Genomic DNA, 19,634 nt, shown 5'->3' on the forward strand with positions numbered 1-19,634 from the left:
TGCATGATTCTGATTAGAAAGGAATCGTGATGGAAAATGAAGTCTCTCTCTGTTGTTCTTCAAGCTTCATCCCATTTTTGCATTTCTGACAAACACTAGAAATGTGTCAGTTATCAGTCTAAACTATGCACAGGCTATCAGTTTCACAGAAATAAATGAAAAAAGTTTTTGCAGTGGTTTAACAGACTATAAATATGTTTACTATGCTGTCATAATAAAATCATTCTGTTGAGAGGGGAAGCTCTCACCAAAATCTATAGAGAACCGATGGTAGAAGTTGAAATAACTCGTTAGAATAATCATTTTCTGGCTTTGATGTGTCTTCATTTATAATTTCTGACATCACATATAATTTTAATAGTGACAAAAAAAATGTCCTTCTGACTTCCTTTGGTCAAAACGCAATACCACAGCACATCAGTCCTCTTTCCAGCCTTCTCTTTATAGTCTGGATTCTGGCTGACGCTTGAAATACTATATTACCATATGAGAGAGCAGACATTACATAGCCTAAAGCGGCTCACACTCCCACAAACATCAAATCAGCCATTTACGTCACTTGCAGTGCTGCGGCGGGTGAATTCAGACCCCCTATTTTGGGCACAGTGTGTACTGCAGTTGAGAAACGTGTAAACTGAAGAGGCCCAGATTGTGGAACAAAACAACATATCATTGTACTTAGTAATGGTGAAATGATCAAATTCAAAGTGAAAACACATCTCTTAATTACAAATTTAGCAGAAACTTGATCGGACTTTTTCTTTCTTTCTCATTGTCACCATAATGATGTCTGTATGGAGGACCAAAAGTGCCGTGGTTCAATAAAAATAGATAAGTATTTAAATGAATATGAGCACATTTCTTTATTTAGCCATGACATTGTGACTTTATTTATTAATTTTGGCATTATTGGTCTTCCATACACCGACATTTCTTGTTTTTGGCTGTAAAAAACAGTGCAAACATGATCTGAACCAGTTTATTTTTTATGTTTAGTCTTTAGACTGAACCAAAAAAAAAAAAAAAAACCTCTCACCAACTAGAAATAATCATATATATTCTGGCTACATCTTGTCTATGCTGTACTGAGAAAGAAACATAGCTGCAGTGCGTTCTGGAAACATGCCATTAGTAACCTAGCACCAAGAGATTAAGAGCCAACGGCAGAGGTATCACAGTAGCAACAGCTGCCACTGAGCGGTAGATTGGGTCTTGATGATGGTACTGGACCTACAGGCATGTAACGGTCACTGCCGGTCCAGTGAGTGGACCGGAGCCAACGTGAGCAGCTGCTGGAAGCTGTTGAGCTTACACCAGCACCGTGTCAACAGTCTCTCCAAGCTTTTCAAACAGTCAGCCTTATAATACACTGTTTTGGCTGAAAAGACGAGCCTCGCTGATTTATACCTTGATGACCTGTGAGAGTGAAAACCAGCAAACTTTATATGCAGCTGCATTATATGTTCACTATGTGTCTCTCATGCACGTCTGAGTAGAAAGTGCCTTTACCTACAGAACAAAATGTATTCATCACCTCTCACTGCTTAGCGGGCTTATGTAACTCTTAGAACAGTAAAATTAACACCTTAGTTTCAGAGATTTACTTTTAAATTATTACCACGTGTATCGTCCCAGTTTTACCCATTTGACAGATAACAATATGTTTAAAGTTGACCGTCACCCTTTACCATATTAATGCAGACATATCATTCATTCTTAATGCTAGCATTTCCATTATTATTATCATTTTACCAGGGTTTGTATGGTTGCTGCTGTTTTGCAAGTCAAATCTTTCACACCAACTGATTTTGTTTTTGGCAAGGATTAGATTTCTGGCTACAGTTTACTTTTCTTTCTTACTGTATTTCTTGGCTTTTTGAACTACACAAAATGGCAAAGGCACATAGAAACACTGTGGTATGCAAAAGCATTGACAGTTTTATTTTTATTTTTAAATGTTTTTATGCTTTTTTTTATTACTTCTATGGGTTATGCTAGTGTATGTTCCCAGCAGTCATTTCCCAGAAGGCAGGGTTCACCCTGGATTGGTAGGCAGTCCGTCACATGGCAACACACAGACACACCACGCATGCACACACTCACTCCTAAGGGCAAATATAGAGACAGAATATGCATGTTATAACAATTTCTACATGTTTTCTGTCAGTTTTTGATCCGATGGGTTTAAATCAGTCACCATCCAGACTGATCTGTATGCAGTCAGTCTCTCATTTCAAGCCTCATGTCCTCTCATAAGACAGTTGCACAGCAGACAGAATTGCAGTAAATGTACAAGCAAAATAAAAATAACCTTTTTTTCATAACAAGTGTTTCACTCAAACACAAGAACACAAAAATGGCAGATAGAAATGTCTCAAGAGACCCACTCAGCAAAAAATATTAAACCCCCACAACTCTAATCCTCCTCATTATAGACAGTCATCATTAGCAAACCGCACAGCTCTTCCTCGCTGTACAGATGACAGTGCAGTTCGACTATCTGGATTTATGTATGTGTGTGTCTTTTTAAGCTTTTAGCAATCTCAGCAAAGGATGGCAGGAAAAAAAAAACACTTAGGTATTTTCTACAGAGCAGAAATGTTACAACTGTCAGCAGAAGGTTGTACAGCAGGGGAATCAACTCTGTCTTACTGGTGATAATAGTCACACATGCCTCCAAAAGAAGTTACATCACATCCTTTTGTTGTTTTCCATTGTTTTGTATTACATCTATCTGTGTTTGGCCTACTTCAAAATGCAATGCTCTAGTGTGAAAGCATATTGTGGCAGTGCACTGAAATAAGTCACAGTTAAGTTAATGCATACTAAATGTGGAAAGGTAAAGAGTTTTGTGGTTTTGTAGCGCAGAAAGAGTGGAACAGGCACAAGTCATCACACACGCATTGGGTTGTTAATGATGAGTACCAGTTCACTTTAATTATGACATGGTATGCACCTCAGTTTTGAGGTCCTGATTTGGTTCACATTGTGGTTTTGGGTTCATGCGCTGCTTTGGTGTGGAGTGCTTTAGAGAGTAACCTTTTCTATTTTTGTAGGAGTTCTGAAATAGCAATAAAACCACATGCATATTGTCACCTGTGTGAAAACGATTACCACTTTTGACTAACATATTCATCTGATTACATCAAACTGGCTGCACCATTGATAGCTCTGCTGCCTTGATACAAGAAGGTCCTGGATCCAAATCTCTGCCTCTCTGCATGGAATTCACATGTTCTTCCTGTTCATACCAAGGCTCTCTCTGGGTACTCCATCTTTTTCCCACAGTCCAAAAACATAACTGTTGGATTAATTAGTATTTCTAAATTTGCCTTGTGCATCATTTGTTCTGTTTGTTTCTGTATTATACCTGGGTAAGCGGGTATAGATAATAGAACTGTTATGGTTTGCTACAAATACGTGACCCAAAACCCATGTAGAGCTACGTGTACGACACAGGATTTTCTGTTCACTTATGTTGACATGAAATTTGTCTTCTATAAATTCTGCGAAGAAAAATTTCTGAGAAAAAAACTTGAATAGCTTAAATTAATGTTGACTACTAGTCAACATCACAACGTATTTTAACCTGCGTTTAATCTAAGAGATTATCATTAAAGTGCCTAGCAGAAGCAATAGTGATGACTTGGCTCAATTTTGCGCAGCTAGCGTCTATAAATCTCTCACTTACAGTGAACGTGAACTCACGACCTCGTCCACTCAGCACAAGTGATTCCTACGGTGTTATTTAAGGCAAACTGATGTGGAATTTTGGCCTCAGAACCGGGACTGGAGCGGGTGTGGAGGAGACCTGTTTGAGTTTAGGGGGTTTTTCAGAAAGCATTAAAGGCCACCAGCTTCATCTGGGCCCCATCTGTAGGTTCGCTGCACACCAGCCAGATGAGAGAAAGACGCAGCAGGAGCCAAGCTTCTACTGATGCACCACTGTGTTGCCTCTTACTGTTAATCTTTGCTTTGAATTGATCACCTTCCCCTTCCTGGCAGGCTGAGGCAACTAGCTGACTCTTGGTTTGGTGGATTGATCGCTTTAGAGCTAGAAGTAACCTTTCGGGAATCTTTCTTTGTTTTCTGTACATTTGCTTACGTAACTGGATAAAAATAATCGTTTTCAAAGATATGACAGTGATGCTCCGTTTTGACTGTGCCAACTGCTCTCCAGCTTTGACTCCTTTGGGCACCCTCGCTTCTCTTGCACATGTTGACCCTTCTCAAATGTTTCCGGCCTAAACTGAGCGCCCAGGGACTCATTACAGGCTCGCTTGTTGCCCAACTGGAAGCTTTTAATCACTTATTCGAAGTGAATGACACGGACAGATGCTCGGTTAAGAGAGATGAATGCTGGCGTGTTAAATGGGCAGAGTGACAGACTGTTAACCCTTCATCCAGACTGGTTTCTTCAGTCGCTGAATCCAGCTGCACCAACTCTGGTTTCTGACCCGTTCCTGATTTAGCAAGAATTTGGCAATTGAGGGATAGAATATAAATCATATATTAGCAATGTGATGCATGCTTCATTTGTCTCCCAAGCTGTTTTTTTTTCATGACATTGCAAAGTTTTTCTACAAGGACACACTGAAAGCTGAACAGCTTCCTTTAGGTTGTTATCCCATCTCCTCACCCTCTGTGAACTCGGCCTGCCTGGCATCATATTCAGCTACCAGCAGCATGACATTACACATGTCTCGTCTTCGGTTTATCTCTGAGACCTCGCTGTTTCTTCTCTTTGAGAGAGGCTTGCTTTGCTGAACAGAAGGAAAAGGCAACGTTTATGGAAGAGGTTCACGGTTGAAATTTACTCCTACTTTCCAAAAATAGGCCGAACATGACCCTTTCCCACCGGAACAGCTTCTATCAACAGGGATTATGTTAGCATTCATTTGTAGAGGCAAATGAAGCGCAGCTATTCACTTTTTTGCGTTTTGTCACTGTTAAAACCTCACACTTCAGTGTGGAAGAAACATAATTGATGGTTTTCACATTTATTTTTGCAAATAATCTGAAAATGTGAAGTTTTCTTTGAGAATTCTCCTGTATTTAGCGCCACCTACTGCTCTTCTCTAGTCCTTTTTGTTCTCTAATGCTCTCTAACAAACGTCTGAGGCCTTCACAGAACATCAGCAGTAGATTAGAGTCAATCACACCCATGTGGATTCTACTAATTGTCCACCAAACAGTTGAAGCTACCGGTTGCATTGGATTTTACTTGAGGGTATATTTTAGTAGAACGCTACGTTAATGCTTTAAGTTCAAATACATAAAATATCGGAGGAAGGAATATTAAAGTAGAGTAGCTGCGGTGCGTGCTGCAGAGGAAGTAGCACCTGATACACACCATCTAGGAATAGCCGGTGTGTATTTGATCCGACACCGAGAGCCATGCAAGGTAAGACGGGAGCATCTGAGGTAAGGCCACATACTGAAAATTCCTCACAGCTTCTGGAGTGGCTTGGAAATCCATCCAGATGTTTCCTATTTGAAACATCCACCAACTGTGTGTACTTTACTGCTCTCTACATAATCCCTGAAACAAGGAATCGATGGTCTTTGCGGGGCTTCATTCTGATAATTTCCAATCAGACATCAGTTTCATCTCAACAGAAATAACATGACAGAACTTCTCTGAAGATTCAGTCTGAGCTGAGTTAAGGCAGAAACAGACGTCACCTGAGTAAAGGTGTGTGCCACATTACAAAATTAAGCAAATATGCCATCATTCAACTGTTCTACAGACATTTACTTAAACATAGCACAATTAACTTATATTAATTTTGTTTGATTTTGGTAGCGTGGAGTCGAGGAATTTTTGTTTTTTTCTGAATCTTGAAAATAATAACGGCACAAGCAAAAAATGTAGCATTACAAACGTAGCCCAGTTGTTTAACATCATATTTCATTTGATTTTGTAAATGTTTTTGTGTGGTGTGTGGGGGGGATGGTTGACCTTTGATGACCTCTGGAAACATTTCTTCTTCGTATCTTTAAAGTGTAAACAGCAATTGCAATAATTTTTGCTGCACAAATGTTGGACAACAATTGTTTAATTTGAAGAAGGTGGGAGGGGGGGGGCAGCTTCACTGAGGTCGATATTTCTTATATTATGGTCAGTCAGTAGGATTGGGAATGTTTGCCTTTTTAGACCCGGACTACAGAATAATATGTAAAAGCGATGGAGACAAAAACTGGTGAAGCCTCCCTCCGACAGCTGGTGTCCACTTAAAATCTGTTGACTCATTCTAAACATCGCCTGCTTGGCTTTACTTACTGTTACCTACTCTAAAGACTAACACGGTGCTAGTTTTCCCTCACCAGCGGGTCTTAATTGAGATGCATTTTAATGATCTGTTTTAAAGGTCCCAGTTGTTTCGCTTCAAAGAATTAATTGATTATCCCAATGGCCCAAACGTAAAGCGGTAACTCTCACAACTCGGTCAGTGTTAGCTGCTGTCATTGCAGTTTTTATCCAAAGCATTTAAAGGATATACTGGAATAATTTGCAAAGCACTTAACAGAGATTAAGTTAGACTGGATACAGTCTTCTGTGAATCTGAGAAGCTTTCAAAGTTTCACTTGAAAAACACAAACGAAAGACCAGAATACCAATGGGCTGTTATCTCACAATATGATAATCTTGGGTATAAATACCTCAGTACTACTGTATTCACATAGACCTCCTAAGAGGACATGGGTAAAACAGGAAACACGTTTTCTCATGCGCACCAGAAAGTACCTAGTGATGATGTGACATTAGATGAGAGATATAATTTTAGATTATATCTCTCATCAGATACATTTCATGTTTTCAGGAGATTGGATGTCGTTATAATTAAATTGCTTGGTTAGCTTCTAGGAACATTTGATTTGAACAAAAAAAAACAACTTTTTTTACCATGTCACCTAGGGGTTCTGCAACACCAATAAGCTTCAAACAATTGAATATAACATAATCAAACTGCTTTGCAAAAAGCAAAAGCTTTTTTTTCTCTAGTGCTGCTAAAGTAATACAACCAATTGATAAATGCACGTATAAAATTATCATCTATAGTTCTAAGGTAGATGTGCAGATTTATTGTTTAGTTCTCGTCTTTATTACATAACAGTGCAAGTAAAAAAGATAATATTTTCTAGTTAATTAACTGCTTAACACATTCTACTTGTATCTATAAAACAACTTTAACCTTCTAGAAGTTTCTGCATGACTACCCGCGTTTTTCGGGACTACAAAGTAGGGCTGTAACGATTCCTCGATGATTTGAGTACCTTCATTATCAAAATACCTCGGAAAAAATTATCTGCCTCGAAATTATGCCTTCGTTAAATAATTTTTTTTCATTTGTTCTGACCGGGTGATTATTTATGTTGCGCAACGCTCACTTCCGCTGATGAGTTGTTGACAAAAACTAAGTGCTAGCAGCATAACGTCCGAATTTCAAGTTCGGTCCGCGAGTATTTTATTGATTTATGACAATGCTCCAAATGGTCAAATTGTGTTCTTTGACTCTTTAAAGTTGTATTTGACAAGTTACAATATGTAACCACAATTGAATTTGCAATGCAAGACATTGGTTTTTATTATTACTGGTTGTAAAGATAAGCTCCATAAGGACTCATAACATGAAATAAAAAGGGAGAGATCAAGAATAAGTAAAATCTTTTACAGATCATTTCATCATCCAGCCATTTGTGTTACTGCATCGTCATCATCATAATCATCATCATCATCATCGAGAGTGGTAATGAGATTTGACTCAGACCGTGAAAAGTCAGTTAAAGAGATGAAATCTGCGACGGCTGAGCTGTCACACATGAAACATCTCTGTTTGGCTTGGTCTGCTTTTTCACACAAATTTTTACTCACACACACACACACACACACACACACACTCCCCATCTGTGTAACAGATGTCATATTGGAGGCAATCCAAATTATTTCATGCTTTACACTTAAGAATAAAACCATCACGGACCTTGTTTTGTATATATAATGTCTGCTACTGGAATGAAATAATTTTAGTTTGGAGTTCCTGCATAAAAGAAAAGTTTTATGGTACACAGCATCATGAACGCAAGCTTGGCCTTTATAAGGAAACAATTGGTCTGATGAATGTGGCCAGTAACCATGACAGTCTGTTATAGACCGTTGTCCGGATCAATAATAAATGATGGTGTCAGACGAAAGAAAAAAATAAAGTTTCCTTGGGCAAAATGTTGACATGATGAGCAACGATGCCCGGATTATGAGACAGAATCCGATAACAGGCCTCCGCCCGTTGGTCGCTCTGAACCCCTGAGCCGTTTGATCCATTTTGATTCATCACCCGCCAAAATCGGCACGCTTCAGAGGCATCGGCAGCGGCGGGATGGAGAGGGGAAAGAATAATCAGTGGACTGTTTAGGACAAGACCGAGGGAGGCGCACGCGTCAGCCGCCCGATCCGAGGAGTGGGGTTGATGGAGAGGTCACGGACGACGAGAGAGCGCCGCTGTCTGTCTGGGAGGCGGCAGGACGGCTAAACAGCTTTAAAACGTGTCGCTGTGGAAATCACTCAAAGTTGCTGTAACCTTCAGGTCATATATGTGGAGAGAAGCAGTTTTTTCCCCTCGCTGCGTTTTTAATCATTTGCACCGGGTTTCAGACAGCAGATTCTTTATTTACATCTGTATAAACGATCCACTTTCGAGGTTTCTTAGCAGCTGTGTTTTATTACACTGACTTTCTCACTATTAATATGTCCAAAACAATCATTTTCAACATATTTACACTAGCAGAATTGGTAAAAGTGTGGTGTATGTTAGTGTATGTTGGTGTTCAACCCCTCTGAGTCGATACTGTCTACAACCACTTTCAATGCAGTTTCACTGTCAAGTTTTTAGGAATATACCTCTTCCAATTCTTCCTTCCAAAATACCTCAAACAAAGTCTGCTTGGAGAAGTTTTGATCAAATATGAATAAAGTACACTACAGTTTGTGGTGCGGACAGTTCTAGGTGGTTGCCACTGCCCATTTTCCTTTTGATGTTCGGTACTAATGCATGTTTTAAATGTGATTATGTGGAATTATTTGGCTGAAAATGTACATTTGTACCAACATTCTTCAGCGCACACTGACTGAAGGACAAAATGGCATTTTGATACATCGATTTCTGCAGCAACAGCTCATGTTTTGTATCTTTGGTCTGTATTGATTTTTTATTTGCAAGCGGGAGAGAGGGATGCTTCAGATGATTCATTGGTTTCTATGTGCAGGATTTATTTTGCCTGACTCATCGCCAGACTTTGATTTCCACCTCCAGCTAAATAAAAGTTCACTGTTGCTGTAAAGAGTTGCTGCGAAAGCCAATAAGCTCTTTGCTGGTGCGGCTTCCGCACAAAAAACTCTTTTGTGACAGACCTCAGATTCTCTGATGACTCAGGCTCCAGTCAGGAGAAGATTTATGCTCTGCTCGCATGTTTGAAAACTGATTCAATCATCTTGACAGTAAATATGAAAATAATCTCTAAAAAAAACGAACAAAAAAAACACCCGGAGACTTTCTCGCTAAATAGTCGCTCTCATGAAACATTGAATCGTGCGGGATTTTGGAAGAGTGAATTATGGATTTAAGGTGGCATGTATTTTCCAGTGACTATGCAGCATTTTGAGCACAACCCTTCAATTATTCAGCATCATTCTGTGGTTTTTCCAGCCCCGTCTTCAAGAAACTTGTTTTCCCCTCCATATTTAGTGGTAATTGAGGTGTTGGCCTATTTGTTTCTGACAGCTGCATCTTAGGGATAACCCATTCCAGTTCCATTCATCTTACACATGTCACTCGATATCTTTAGGGAGGCCCGACCGACCGCAGCACCGCTTCTTCTTGTTTTCATTTTTTTTTTTTTTTTAAACACAAGGATGGGAGAGATGGTATTAAGCAGATGGATCTGGAGCCTCATTTTGTCGTTTGGCAACTCTTACTGAAGTGGAAAGAGAGCAGAGGGTTGAAAAATCATTTGAACCCAAACCCATATGTGAGATGGTTATTTAATATGGTAATGATTGGTGAGACCAATGTTTAGCTGTGTAGTTTAAAGTTAGCAAAATACAACCTTTTATGGCAGGGAAACATGCCTCCTAGCATAATATTACCTTATTATGCTAGGAGATTCCTGGATTAGATTCTCTAATCATTAGACATGCAGTTCAGGGTTAAGTTGGAGGGTCACTGTTAAATTTGTCCCTCCAAATTTTAGCTACAATTCAAACATATATATTTACTGTACATCCAATCAATTAACCAATCAGACTTATTTGAATGACACATTTTAGCCACAAGGTATAAAAATACAAAGTCATAAAAGACACCATAAGGTCAACAGTTGAAAAAACCAGTAAGAAACATGACAATTTGATGAGCGCCATCATCCAAATCAACACACATCAAAAATGTTCCACTTATGTTTTCTGTTGGCTTTCGCTCTGCACCTTTACTAACAGGTTGTAATATCAGTTCATTTCTATGGCGTAACAGACAGCAACATGATTCCAGAATGATTGGCTTTAAACCAGTTGTTTTAATATTTCAGTTTTACACTGTTTTATTCCTTTTACTAGTCTGAGTATTTATTTTGTCCTTACTTGGATGACGTTGGGTTCACAATGAGAGGAGACAACGTTTTACCGGTATTTTTTCTTCCTGCTCTCAGATTAATGTCCCAACCGTCTTTCTTCGATAGTTGCTTTATTCACGCATTCTGAAATCTGAGGGGTTTTTTTTGGTTTTTTTAGTAAGACACATTTATACAAAGATCCAACATATCTTTGAAGGTTCTTTTCCTCAGCGTTTGAAATCTGTTCTCTCTCCAGATTTGCCGTTGATGACATTTGTAGATGCGTTTGATGCCGGCCCGCGTCGGAAAACTAAACGACTAAATGGTTTCTGTAACAGGAGGCCACAAAGCCCCGCCGTTTAAACATCACCCAAATCCTGCTCAACATTAATGACCTAACCATCGTTGACTCCTTCAGACGATATTTCATCATTATAGCATTAATGCTGCTCGAAAACAAACAGTGGTTTTATGTGAAGACCACATTGAAGCGTCTGCAGCGGTGGAAGACGATGCGCGTTTGTTCAGTGATGTAGGTTGTCTTTAAAAGCCTGACAGCTTTGGCTGAGGCGATTTATTGCGTGTTTATGAGTTCAGCTCTTTATGCGTGTCTTAATCAGCAATTAAATCAAGCTTCAAACACTCACTGGCTGCGGAGGAGGCATGAGGTGCTTCTGCTCTTTGTTTGCGTGCGCTTCATTAAATTTGCCCTATTGGGGGTGTCTGTAATAATGCCTGCTTTGACTGAAGGGGTTTTCATTAAACACCTTTTCCACCAACTTGTGGCTGTTCGGTTTAGCAAACACCAGCACTGGACTCGATGTTCTCGCTGAGTCTAATGAAACCCGAATCAACGAAGCGGTCCCGATCGCTGCTTGGCACATGTCTTTCCACATACAAAACTTCAGAGCAAGTGTGTGGGTTAATCAAACAGGAAGACATCAGGGCACACATGTGTCAGACCGTGTGTGTGGTGTGTGGGCAGAGACGAGGGGAACCCACATATAAGGTTATTTGGTGCCTGACGGTGAGGAAAAAATGTGCGGTGAGGTGGTGATTTTTGTTCAGCAGATGGAGAAAGTCTGTGCGTGCGTGCATGCGTGCGTGTGTGTGTGTGTGTGTGCGTGCGTGCGTGTGTGTGTGTGTGCGTGCGTGCCTGGGTTGTTGTCGGCTCGTCGATGTAGCCGGCTCAGACCAGCATTTAGTGGGAAATGGGGTAATTTCATTGCTATTTCATAGTTTTGTTGTTTCGGTTAGCCTAACAACAGTTAGGTTAGGGTTAGCCTTAACCCTAACCAAATTTGTTTTGTACCCACGTTAGCAAGCATTCATTTAAAGTAATGTTCTCTAATCTACGGCAGGTCACCCAGAGGTTTATTATTATAATTTCTCAAGTTACCATTTGGAATAAGAACCCAAAGTGGGATTTCAAGTTCTGTCATGTATTTAAAATGTGTGTCGAGGAAAGAAAAAAGAAGTATGTGTGCCACTTGTAATGCTTTAAAGAGGGTGCGATGAGAGAGTGAGGAATTTCAAGTGTCAGAATGGTCACTTCTCTGATGTCACTGTCTTTTTATACATAGAAATATATATTCTGTACTCCTAACTGGGAATCAAATCCTTCTTCATGCTGTCAGAAAAGTTCTATTAAAGTAGTTTCTCAATTCAGTAACCCAGGCAGAGATCAGGCTTTTGTGTATCTTATAAAACTGAACCAGAAAAAAATATCTTTGAATTCATTTGATGTACAGTGTACATCAAAACATGGTCTAATTTGTTTGCTCTTGGCAATTAAGCTAGCATAAATCTATAGTGCAAGTTTGTGTAAAAAAAAAAAAAAAGAAAAAAAAAAGCCCAAATTGAATAAACTTTTTAGTTGCTCTTAGTTGTCCTGAACTGTCATCATAATTAGGTTAATTTCAGAATAATTGTACTATTAGATATAAACAATATATTGGCATTAACATCAGTATCGACTGATGTTTAGTAATTTTTTTAACTGTCTACTAAGTACTGCAGTCCAGACCATGTGGTATGTTTCCAATATATACTGTATATATCAGTAAATATCTGTTATTGATCATAACATCAGAGCTAATATCAGATATTGATGTCAACCCAAATTATTATATTGGTGCATCCCTCGTCACTGTTTTATAGAACGGTCTGTTTATAGCAGAAAAATATATCATTAGGTCACAAAAGAGGATAGAATTGAACCTTCAGTAAGAGACAAGTGGTTTGCAGTCAGATATAAGTCATTCTCTCGGTCCTACTGAGACTTAATATGATTATTAAAGATAGATTTGGGCGCTGAGCGGGCAACACAAAACAGGGAGGGAGTGAGTGGGGGGGTTGAGTCTCGTGAATCATCATTGCCTTCTGGACGTCTCGCTGAGTTGCCCAGCCCGGTCTGCGTTGTGTCCCTGACACGCTGCGCTGAAACAGAGCGCCGTGACCTTCAACCTCGTCATAAAAGACCTCCTGTGGGTTGGCGCTGGCTGCCGGTTGCAATGCTAATGAAGCCGCCTCCTAGTCGCTGTCAGCCGAGGCAAAAATCCCCCCCAATATCCATAACCGCAGGGCGCCTATACAGAGCCGTCAGAAATCAGAGGCTGAATGTTTTGCGTGAGGTTGTGCAAAGTCTCAGATAGGCCACAGGCTCTTACCTCCATTCAAACTTCACAGATGTTTGCGTGAATATCTGCGTGCATTTAGCTGAGTGCGTACACCGTCAGCATGTGGTTGTGTAGGTGGTAGCACGCTGCGGTCAGTATGTCATGCAGCTGGGTCAGTGGGTCATGCGGGGGTCTGTAGGAGCCACACAATGATGTTCTTTATGGGTAATATTGCTGATCTACCCCTTCCTCTCAGCCCTGTGCCTCGAGACATTTCAGCTCAATGAATGTTAAGTGTCATCACATTCTCACTGCACTCCGTCCTTCATGCTGACTGTCTGCCGTCTTCTCTCTAGATCGAGAATGTGGATGCCTGTCTCAGTTTCTTGGACGCCAGAGGAGTGAATGTCCAAGGGCTCTCAGCAGAAGGTAAGGCGAACGACTCAACATTTAAGGCTTTTCTAATGTTTTTATTGAATGAAGCGCAGAAGAAAGTGTGTGGTGCTATACTTATGGTCAGGCATTTAAATTGACCAACCCAATCATTTGTGATCCATTGTCTGCATCTTCAAAGTACCTGCATTTCCAGAAACCTGGTTGCCATCAGTTAACATTTGATACAGAACCTAACGGTAATAGAAAGGTAACATGCCAGTGTAGTTAAGTCATTTAAGATACAAATGTTGCGCAGAGTTAATTTAAAGTGGTTAGAATATAAAATAAGACTATCCCAACATGTCTCTAGAGTGTGTTGTAAGAAAAGCACATATGATGATTCACGCTGCTCTAAAGTTGGGAAAGCAAACACAAGATTTCACTCAGACGATTTGAAGTCTGGGAATCGAGTCTCAAGAACAAACTTTAGCTCGTGCAATGCTGAAATGAAGTCTGGATTGTTCAATTAAAAAAAGACATAAAATAAAAGTCATGCAGGAAGCTCCTAATCAGATAGCAGTTTTAGCCATGCTAACTATTAGCCAGTCGTAAGATTCTCACTGTGTTAGGAGGTGAGGCTTGTGCAGGTGTTAATCCTCTTCATTTGGAGGAATTTTGGGAATGTGTCACTCTGCAGAGGTCAAGTATGATATTTAACACAAACATAACCACACTGCCCATTAGTTTTCACAATATTGTTGCAACAAACACATGTATTTCTAACATAATTACATAGCTAGAGTTTATGTGTTACTCTAAGCCGGTCAAAAGAACTTCTATTTGAACTAAATGTCTCTTAATTGTGAAATAACGTTTCAACTACTCAAGCAAAATGTCTTCAGCTTTCATTTGTTCAGCGTAGTTTCATCCTATAAACACCAAAGACACGACTGTGGCCTTGACCCCTCGAACAGCAGAAATAGTGTGACTGACACACTGACCAGCAGCTCTGAATTCTGTAACCTCCCTCCCTACAGCTTCAGCTCTAAAAACAGCAAAGTGACTCGTTAAGCCTGGAATTCCAAAGTGGGTCTGTGGATATATGGGCTATTGGGTTACGGCGTTCATTGCCGCCGCTGATGCGTTTCACGAGCGACTCCACTCTCACGGTACACGCTCCGCTCCGTTTGCCGGCGCGGCCGTGCCCGTCCTCCCGTGTCTTAATTGAATCCGCCGGGGCTTTCCTGGCATATGCGTTCTTTATGTTTTTACAAGGCACGGGAATTAAATAGGACGGAGCGTTTGATGTGCACACAGGAACCCAGGAATTATTGCAATAATGTCTTTAGAAAGCCTGGCTGCGTTTTTCACTCCTGGGAGGCTGTAAACCAAAGTTCCGGCAAAAAAAACAACAAAAAACTTAAAAAAAAAAAAAAACAGTCATCTTGCCGGAGCATGTTTAGCTTCCCTAACAGACGTTGACACTCAGGGAGGTTATAGTCTATAATAAAATTCAAATCAAAGCCTTTTTTCATGCAAGAGCAGAGTTTATTTGGTCTGCTGAGCATGGGACTATTTGAGGCTGCTATAAAAAATAAAAAAAAAGAAAGTACCTCAAATTAATATTTCTTGCTTTCGGTGACATGAACGGCTTTGACGTTTGGACTGTTTCTGTTTTTCTCCTTTTATTATTCTGGACTTTCATCATGTATCGAATGACTAACCGTGAAATGTTCCGCGTTTACAGCCTGTCCTACGCACCAAACGACTACCTTTAAAACTAACTTTGACACTTTGCACACCAAAAATATCAAAGTGAGTTAATAAAACCTTTTACAACCTGAAATGTGATAATTATGTGCAGGAAGTTCAGTCATCCATTTCTGGCCTTAAACACAGGTGTAAAGTCCCCGCTCAAACTTTACGGCTCGGCGTTCATAATGAGGAAACTCAGGGATGTTAACTGTAGATCTTTAATCTTTTTTTTTTTTTTTGGGTCTTAGCAGCTGTGATGTTAGCAGAACAGGCTCCTAATAGTTTAAGTTGTGGACAAGCTGGCCACTGTAAGGTCCGTCCTGCTGGATCTCTGCAGGCGCGTTTGCAACCTTAAGCACTCCTCTGTGTAGGATCGTCAAATTACAAACTCACCGGCCACTTTACTAGGTACACCTAGTCCTGGGTAGGACACCATTTTGCTCACAGAACGTCCTTAATTAATTTTTAAAAAGTTGTACCGTACGGAACAAGACTTAGAAGATAGAGTTAAGACTAACTTAAAAGTAAAATGGAACCAGATAGGAGACGTTGGATGTTAGAACAAACATCTTGGCTATTTTGATCTGTGAGGATATAGATTAAGACAGCAGCTGATTGTTTTAATAATTGATTGTTCTGATGATTATTCAGTGAGATTACAAAAATTCAGCAGATTTTTCTTTTAACCTCTTAAGCCTTGCCTTTTGTTATGTAATATTAGAAATACGTAAAAAAAGGCAAATAAATAATTCTGTTACTTTTTAAAATAAGAAAATAGATATTTTCTTACCCCTAAAGTAGATATTTTCTTATTTAAAATAAATAATAAACTAAATAAATTAAAATAAATACACATAATTTATTCACAAAAAACCCAACCATCTCTTTCCATTAAAATAGGAGTAAACACAGGGAAAGTTATACAAAATCCAGGTTTTATTACATTTGTATATCCAGTATTTGCTCTTATTTATTATTCCTCATATAAAAGTTGGAATAAAAGAGAGAATGTGCAATAAAGCATTATTCCACCCACAGTGCGTTGCACATTGGGGCTGATGCTGCACTTTGGTCAAATTAAGAAATCCCCTCTTGCTAACATCCTGTGAGTCCAACTATCACATGAGCTCATGAGCTGCTTCTCTCAGCGTGCTGATTGAATTTTTTTTTTCCTTTTTTCAACACTTATCAAAGAGAGTTATTTATCAGTTTCCAAAAGTTTCTATTACCAGCAGCTCAAATCTGTAACAGTGACTTTCTCTAAAGCTCAGAGAAAAAAAAGCCCTCTGTTGAGATTCTCTCAAAGGCCCAGTATGAATTATTGCCTCTGGCTGTTATAAAATGAAAAACAATCCCCGAGAGATTAATCTTCTCTTAGTTTCACAGTCTCAACAGTCCAAGCCATACATGGCTGAGTACTGTGTGTGCGTGTGTGTGTGTGTGTCTCGGCAGATTAAACAAGAGAATAAAGGCCCCTGCGCCAGTCGGTGCCATTTACGCCTCGCTCGGCGCGCCATCTCTCACTGTGGATCACATTTAAGAACGAGTGCCTGAGCCAAAGTTACCAGTTGTAGTTTTTCTCCCGAGACAAATGCACAATTCTGAGTCAGAATCGGAAATCCTTTTCTTGTAGTTGTGCATGAAGAAAGCACCTTATCAAGACGGGATATTTCTTCATTTGACCAAAGTGCAGCATCAACCCCGATGCGGCTGAAAAATATCTCTGAACTTGTTTCTCACATGAGTAACACGACTAAAGCAAGATCTGGAACAAACTTCCATAAAACTGCAGAAAAACTGAGTTCCTTTAAATCCTGGCTTAACCCCCCTCCCACCTGTTTAGAGTTGCCTTTGATTAGAAGTAAATACAACATTGATCAACATATTTGACGTGTTTTGATGTTTTCGATGATGGCATTTGACAAAATGTAAAATTCATTGCTTGTTTTCACAATAGGTGACTTTATGATGTTTTTAATGATTTTAAGCTCTTTGAATCTTTTTTTTTTTTTTTACAAATCAATTGCCTGTAAAGAAAAAAAAGTTTGAATTCAGCAAAAAAATGTGTGAAACTTGAATACTTTCGCCCAGCATTTAAACTCGTTAAAGAGAAACTTTATCTTTTTACAGTTAAACAAATTATGAGCGTGATTCTCAGCGTCGCTGTGATCTGCAGCAGATAATGCTTGTGGATAAATGGTTCTTCTACAGTTCATTCTTACACTAGCTGCACAACAGCTGCTCTCAAGCTCCGTCCCCAAGAGGGCTTTTTCAAAAGTCACCACATGCTCATTTCATAGAGTTTGAAAGACACAATACAGAGGATGGAAAATATTTATCTTAAGTGTCACAAGACACCACTTCAGTCACAGGCGGATGAAAAACAAACGGCCGCAGCACTTTCACTTGCAGATTGTGTGTAATTCATTGAACGTGCTCTGACTGAGCTCGGCCGTAAATCGCTTCGCCCCGCAGCAGCGCATGACGTCCAAGACGAACTCGTTAGCCAAGGAGTCAAGGTCCCGGCAACTCACGGCCTCCGTCCGCTTTGTTCCCCCAGAGATCAGGAATGGCAACCTGAAGAGCATCCTCGGCCTCTTCTTCATCCTGTCGCGCTACAAGCAGCAGCAGCAGCAGCAGCAGCAGTACTACCAGTCCCTGGTGGAGCTCAGCCAGCAGACCAGCAGCACTGCACCGTCCACCAGCAGCCTCAAAACACAAGAGATGCAGTCCAGGTGGGGACCTCCGCTCTTCGTTTACCGATTGTGTCAATGTGGTTTGGTTAGAAATGCTTGTTGACTTAAAGTGGAAGCTTTGCTACAAAGAGGAGTTGCCATTTAGTGATGATGAAAATGTAAAGGAGTTTTCAATGAGCTGGCAGTGTAAGTGTGTTTCCGGCTTACCGTGTGAAATAATCCTGGATCCACAGGAACAAGATGATGTTAGATTTTAGCAACATTTTTGAAACAAAGACAGAATGTTTAATGATTTTTTTAAAGAATTTGCAATTATTGTGGAATAATCCATATCATTGTTGACTAGTCCATATATTGCCGTTTTAATGCTTGTGTAAAAGTCATAAAAGAATTGAAAATGCACTTTGTGTTTTCTGAGATACGAGATTAATGTTCAAAAAGCTCCAAGCTTGAAAACCTCTGAAGCAGCAACTAACTTTAGTAACATCAGCAAATAATGAGATACTGATGTAGTAGACCAGATGCACAACACCTACATTTATTTTTCTGCTTCAGGAAAACACCCATAATACTTTGCTGCATCTATATTACTGTCACAAGACCTAAAAACTACTATATGTCCAACTCCCTCACCCTCCTGAAACACAAACACAAAGTTAAGATAGAAACAAACATCAGCCCAGGTTTACTTATCAAAAGAAGTGGTTCAACTTTACAGCAGATCGTTCATCAGAAAATCAGCTCAGCAGTAAAAGGAAAGAGTTTCTGGCCTCGTGGGATGTAAATAGACACAGCAAGCCTTGGAGGACGATCTAAAGGAAGGTCTGAGATGCCACACATGAGCAGCATTCCCCTCACCGGATCATGTTCCTCTGGTTGTAATCTGCCCTCCCCTGTGTGTAAAATCCACTCTGTAAGATCAGTTAGTCTCGGCGTTCGAGGAGAAGCTGGTCAGCAAGTTGATCTCGTCAACATCTTTAGCCTCGCTGTGTTTGGTTTGGTAAAAAGGGAGGCAAAGCTACGGTCAGCATCAGGCATTAGAGTGTCAGAGGTCACTAGGGGCACAGCTGCCTTGTACTACCAGCCCACACCTCATCTCGCCCACAACAGGCGGAAATGGTTTTCACATGCATTACCATAGTTTGATACGCACTACTACCACTGTATCAGTTTAGCTGGGTGGAAAAGTTACAGACACTCCGCCGTATGCGGTGTGTCCTCAGGGTTAGGGTTGTGTCACAAACGATGCATTCTGGTCCGATGCCTGTTGAATAAAGTGGTACAGATAAATTCAGAGCAAGAGCCTTTGTGCAGCACCCTACTTCATTTCCACATATGCTCTATGCTTTCTTTGTCTCCATCCTTGTATTATTAACTCTGGACGTCATAACAAAGGTCAGGAGAACAATTATATCTGTCTCCTGTTAACCAAGCTGATAATCTGTGAATTTTTGGGAGCAGAGGGCTTTTTGACCTTTATTCTAAGAGAGAATGTTAACGAGTAATGTGATCTTTAAAAACCTATGTCCACTGGTTTCACATTTTTTTTAAAATTGCATATGAACTTGGCTTTCATGGACATTAA

At 40.0% G+C, this 19,634-nt stretch overlaps 1 protein-coding gene across 17 annotated transcripts in view; it reads left to right on the forward strand.

Moving 5' to 3' along the window:
• Window positions 1–19,634, forward strand: part of nav3 (neuron navigator 3) — a 381,588-nt gene that overhangs the window by 268,541 nt on the left and 93,413 nt on the right. For all 17 annotated transcript variants that reach the window (XM_008401340.3, XM_081603798.1, XM_017302697.2 and 14 more), the window contains 2 exons: window positions 13,580–13,652; window positions 17,914–18,088. In XM_008401340.3, the coding sequence (XP_008399562.1) occupies window positions 13,580–13,652; window positions 17,914–18,088 (248 nt within the window). The remainder of the gene's footprint in view (window positions 1–13,579; window positions 13,653–17,913; window positions 18,089–19,634) is intronic.

This window comes from Poecilia reticulata, chromosome 23, assembly GCF_904066995.2.
Source record: "Poecilia reticulata chromosome 23, P_reticulata-male-v2, whole genome shotgun sequence".
Classification (NCBI taxonomy): Eukaryota; Metazoa; Chordata; class Actinopteri; order Cyprinodontiformes; family Poeciliidae; genus Poecilia; species Poecilia reticulata.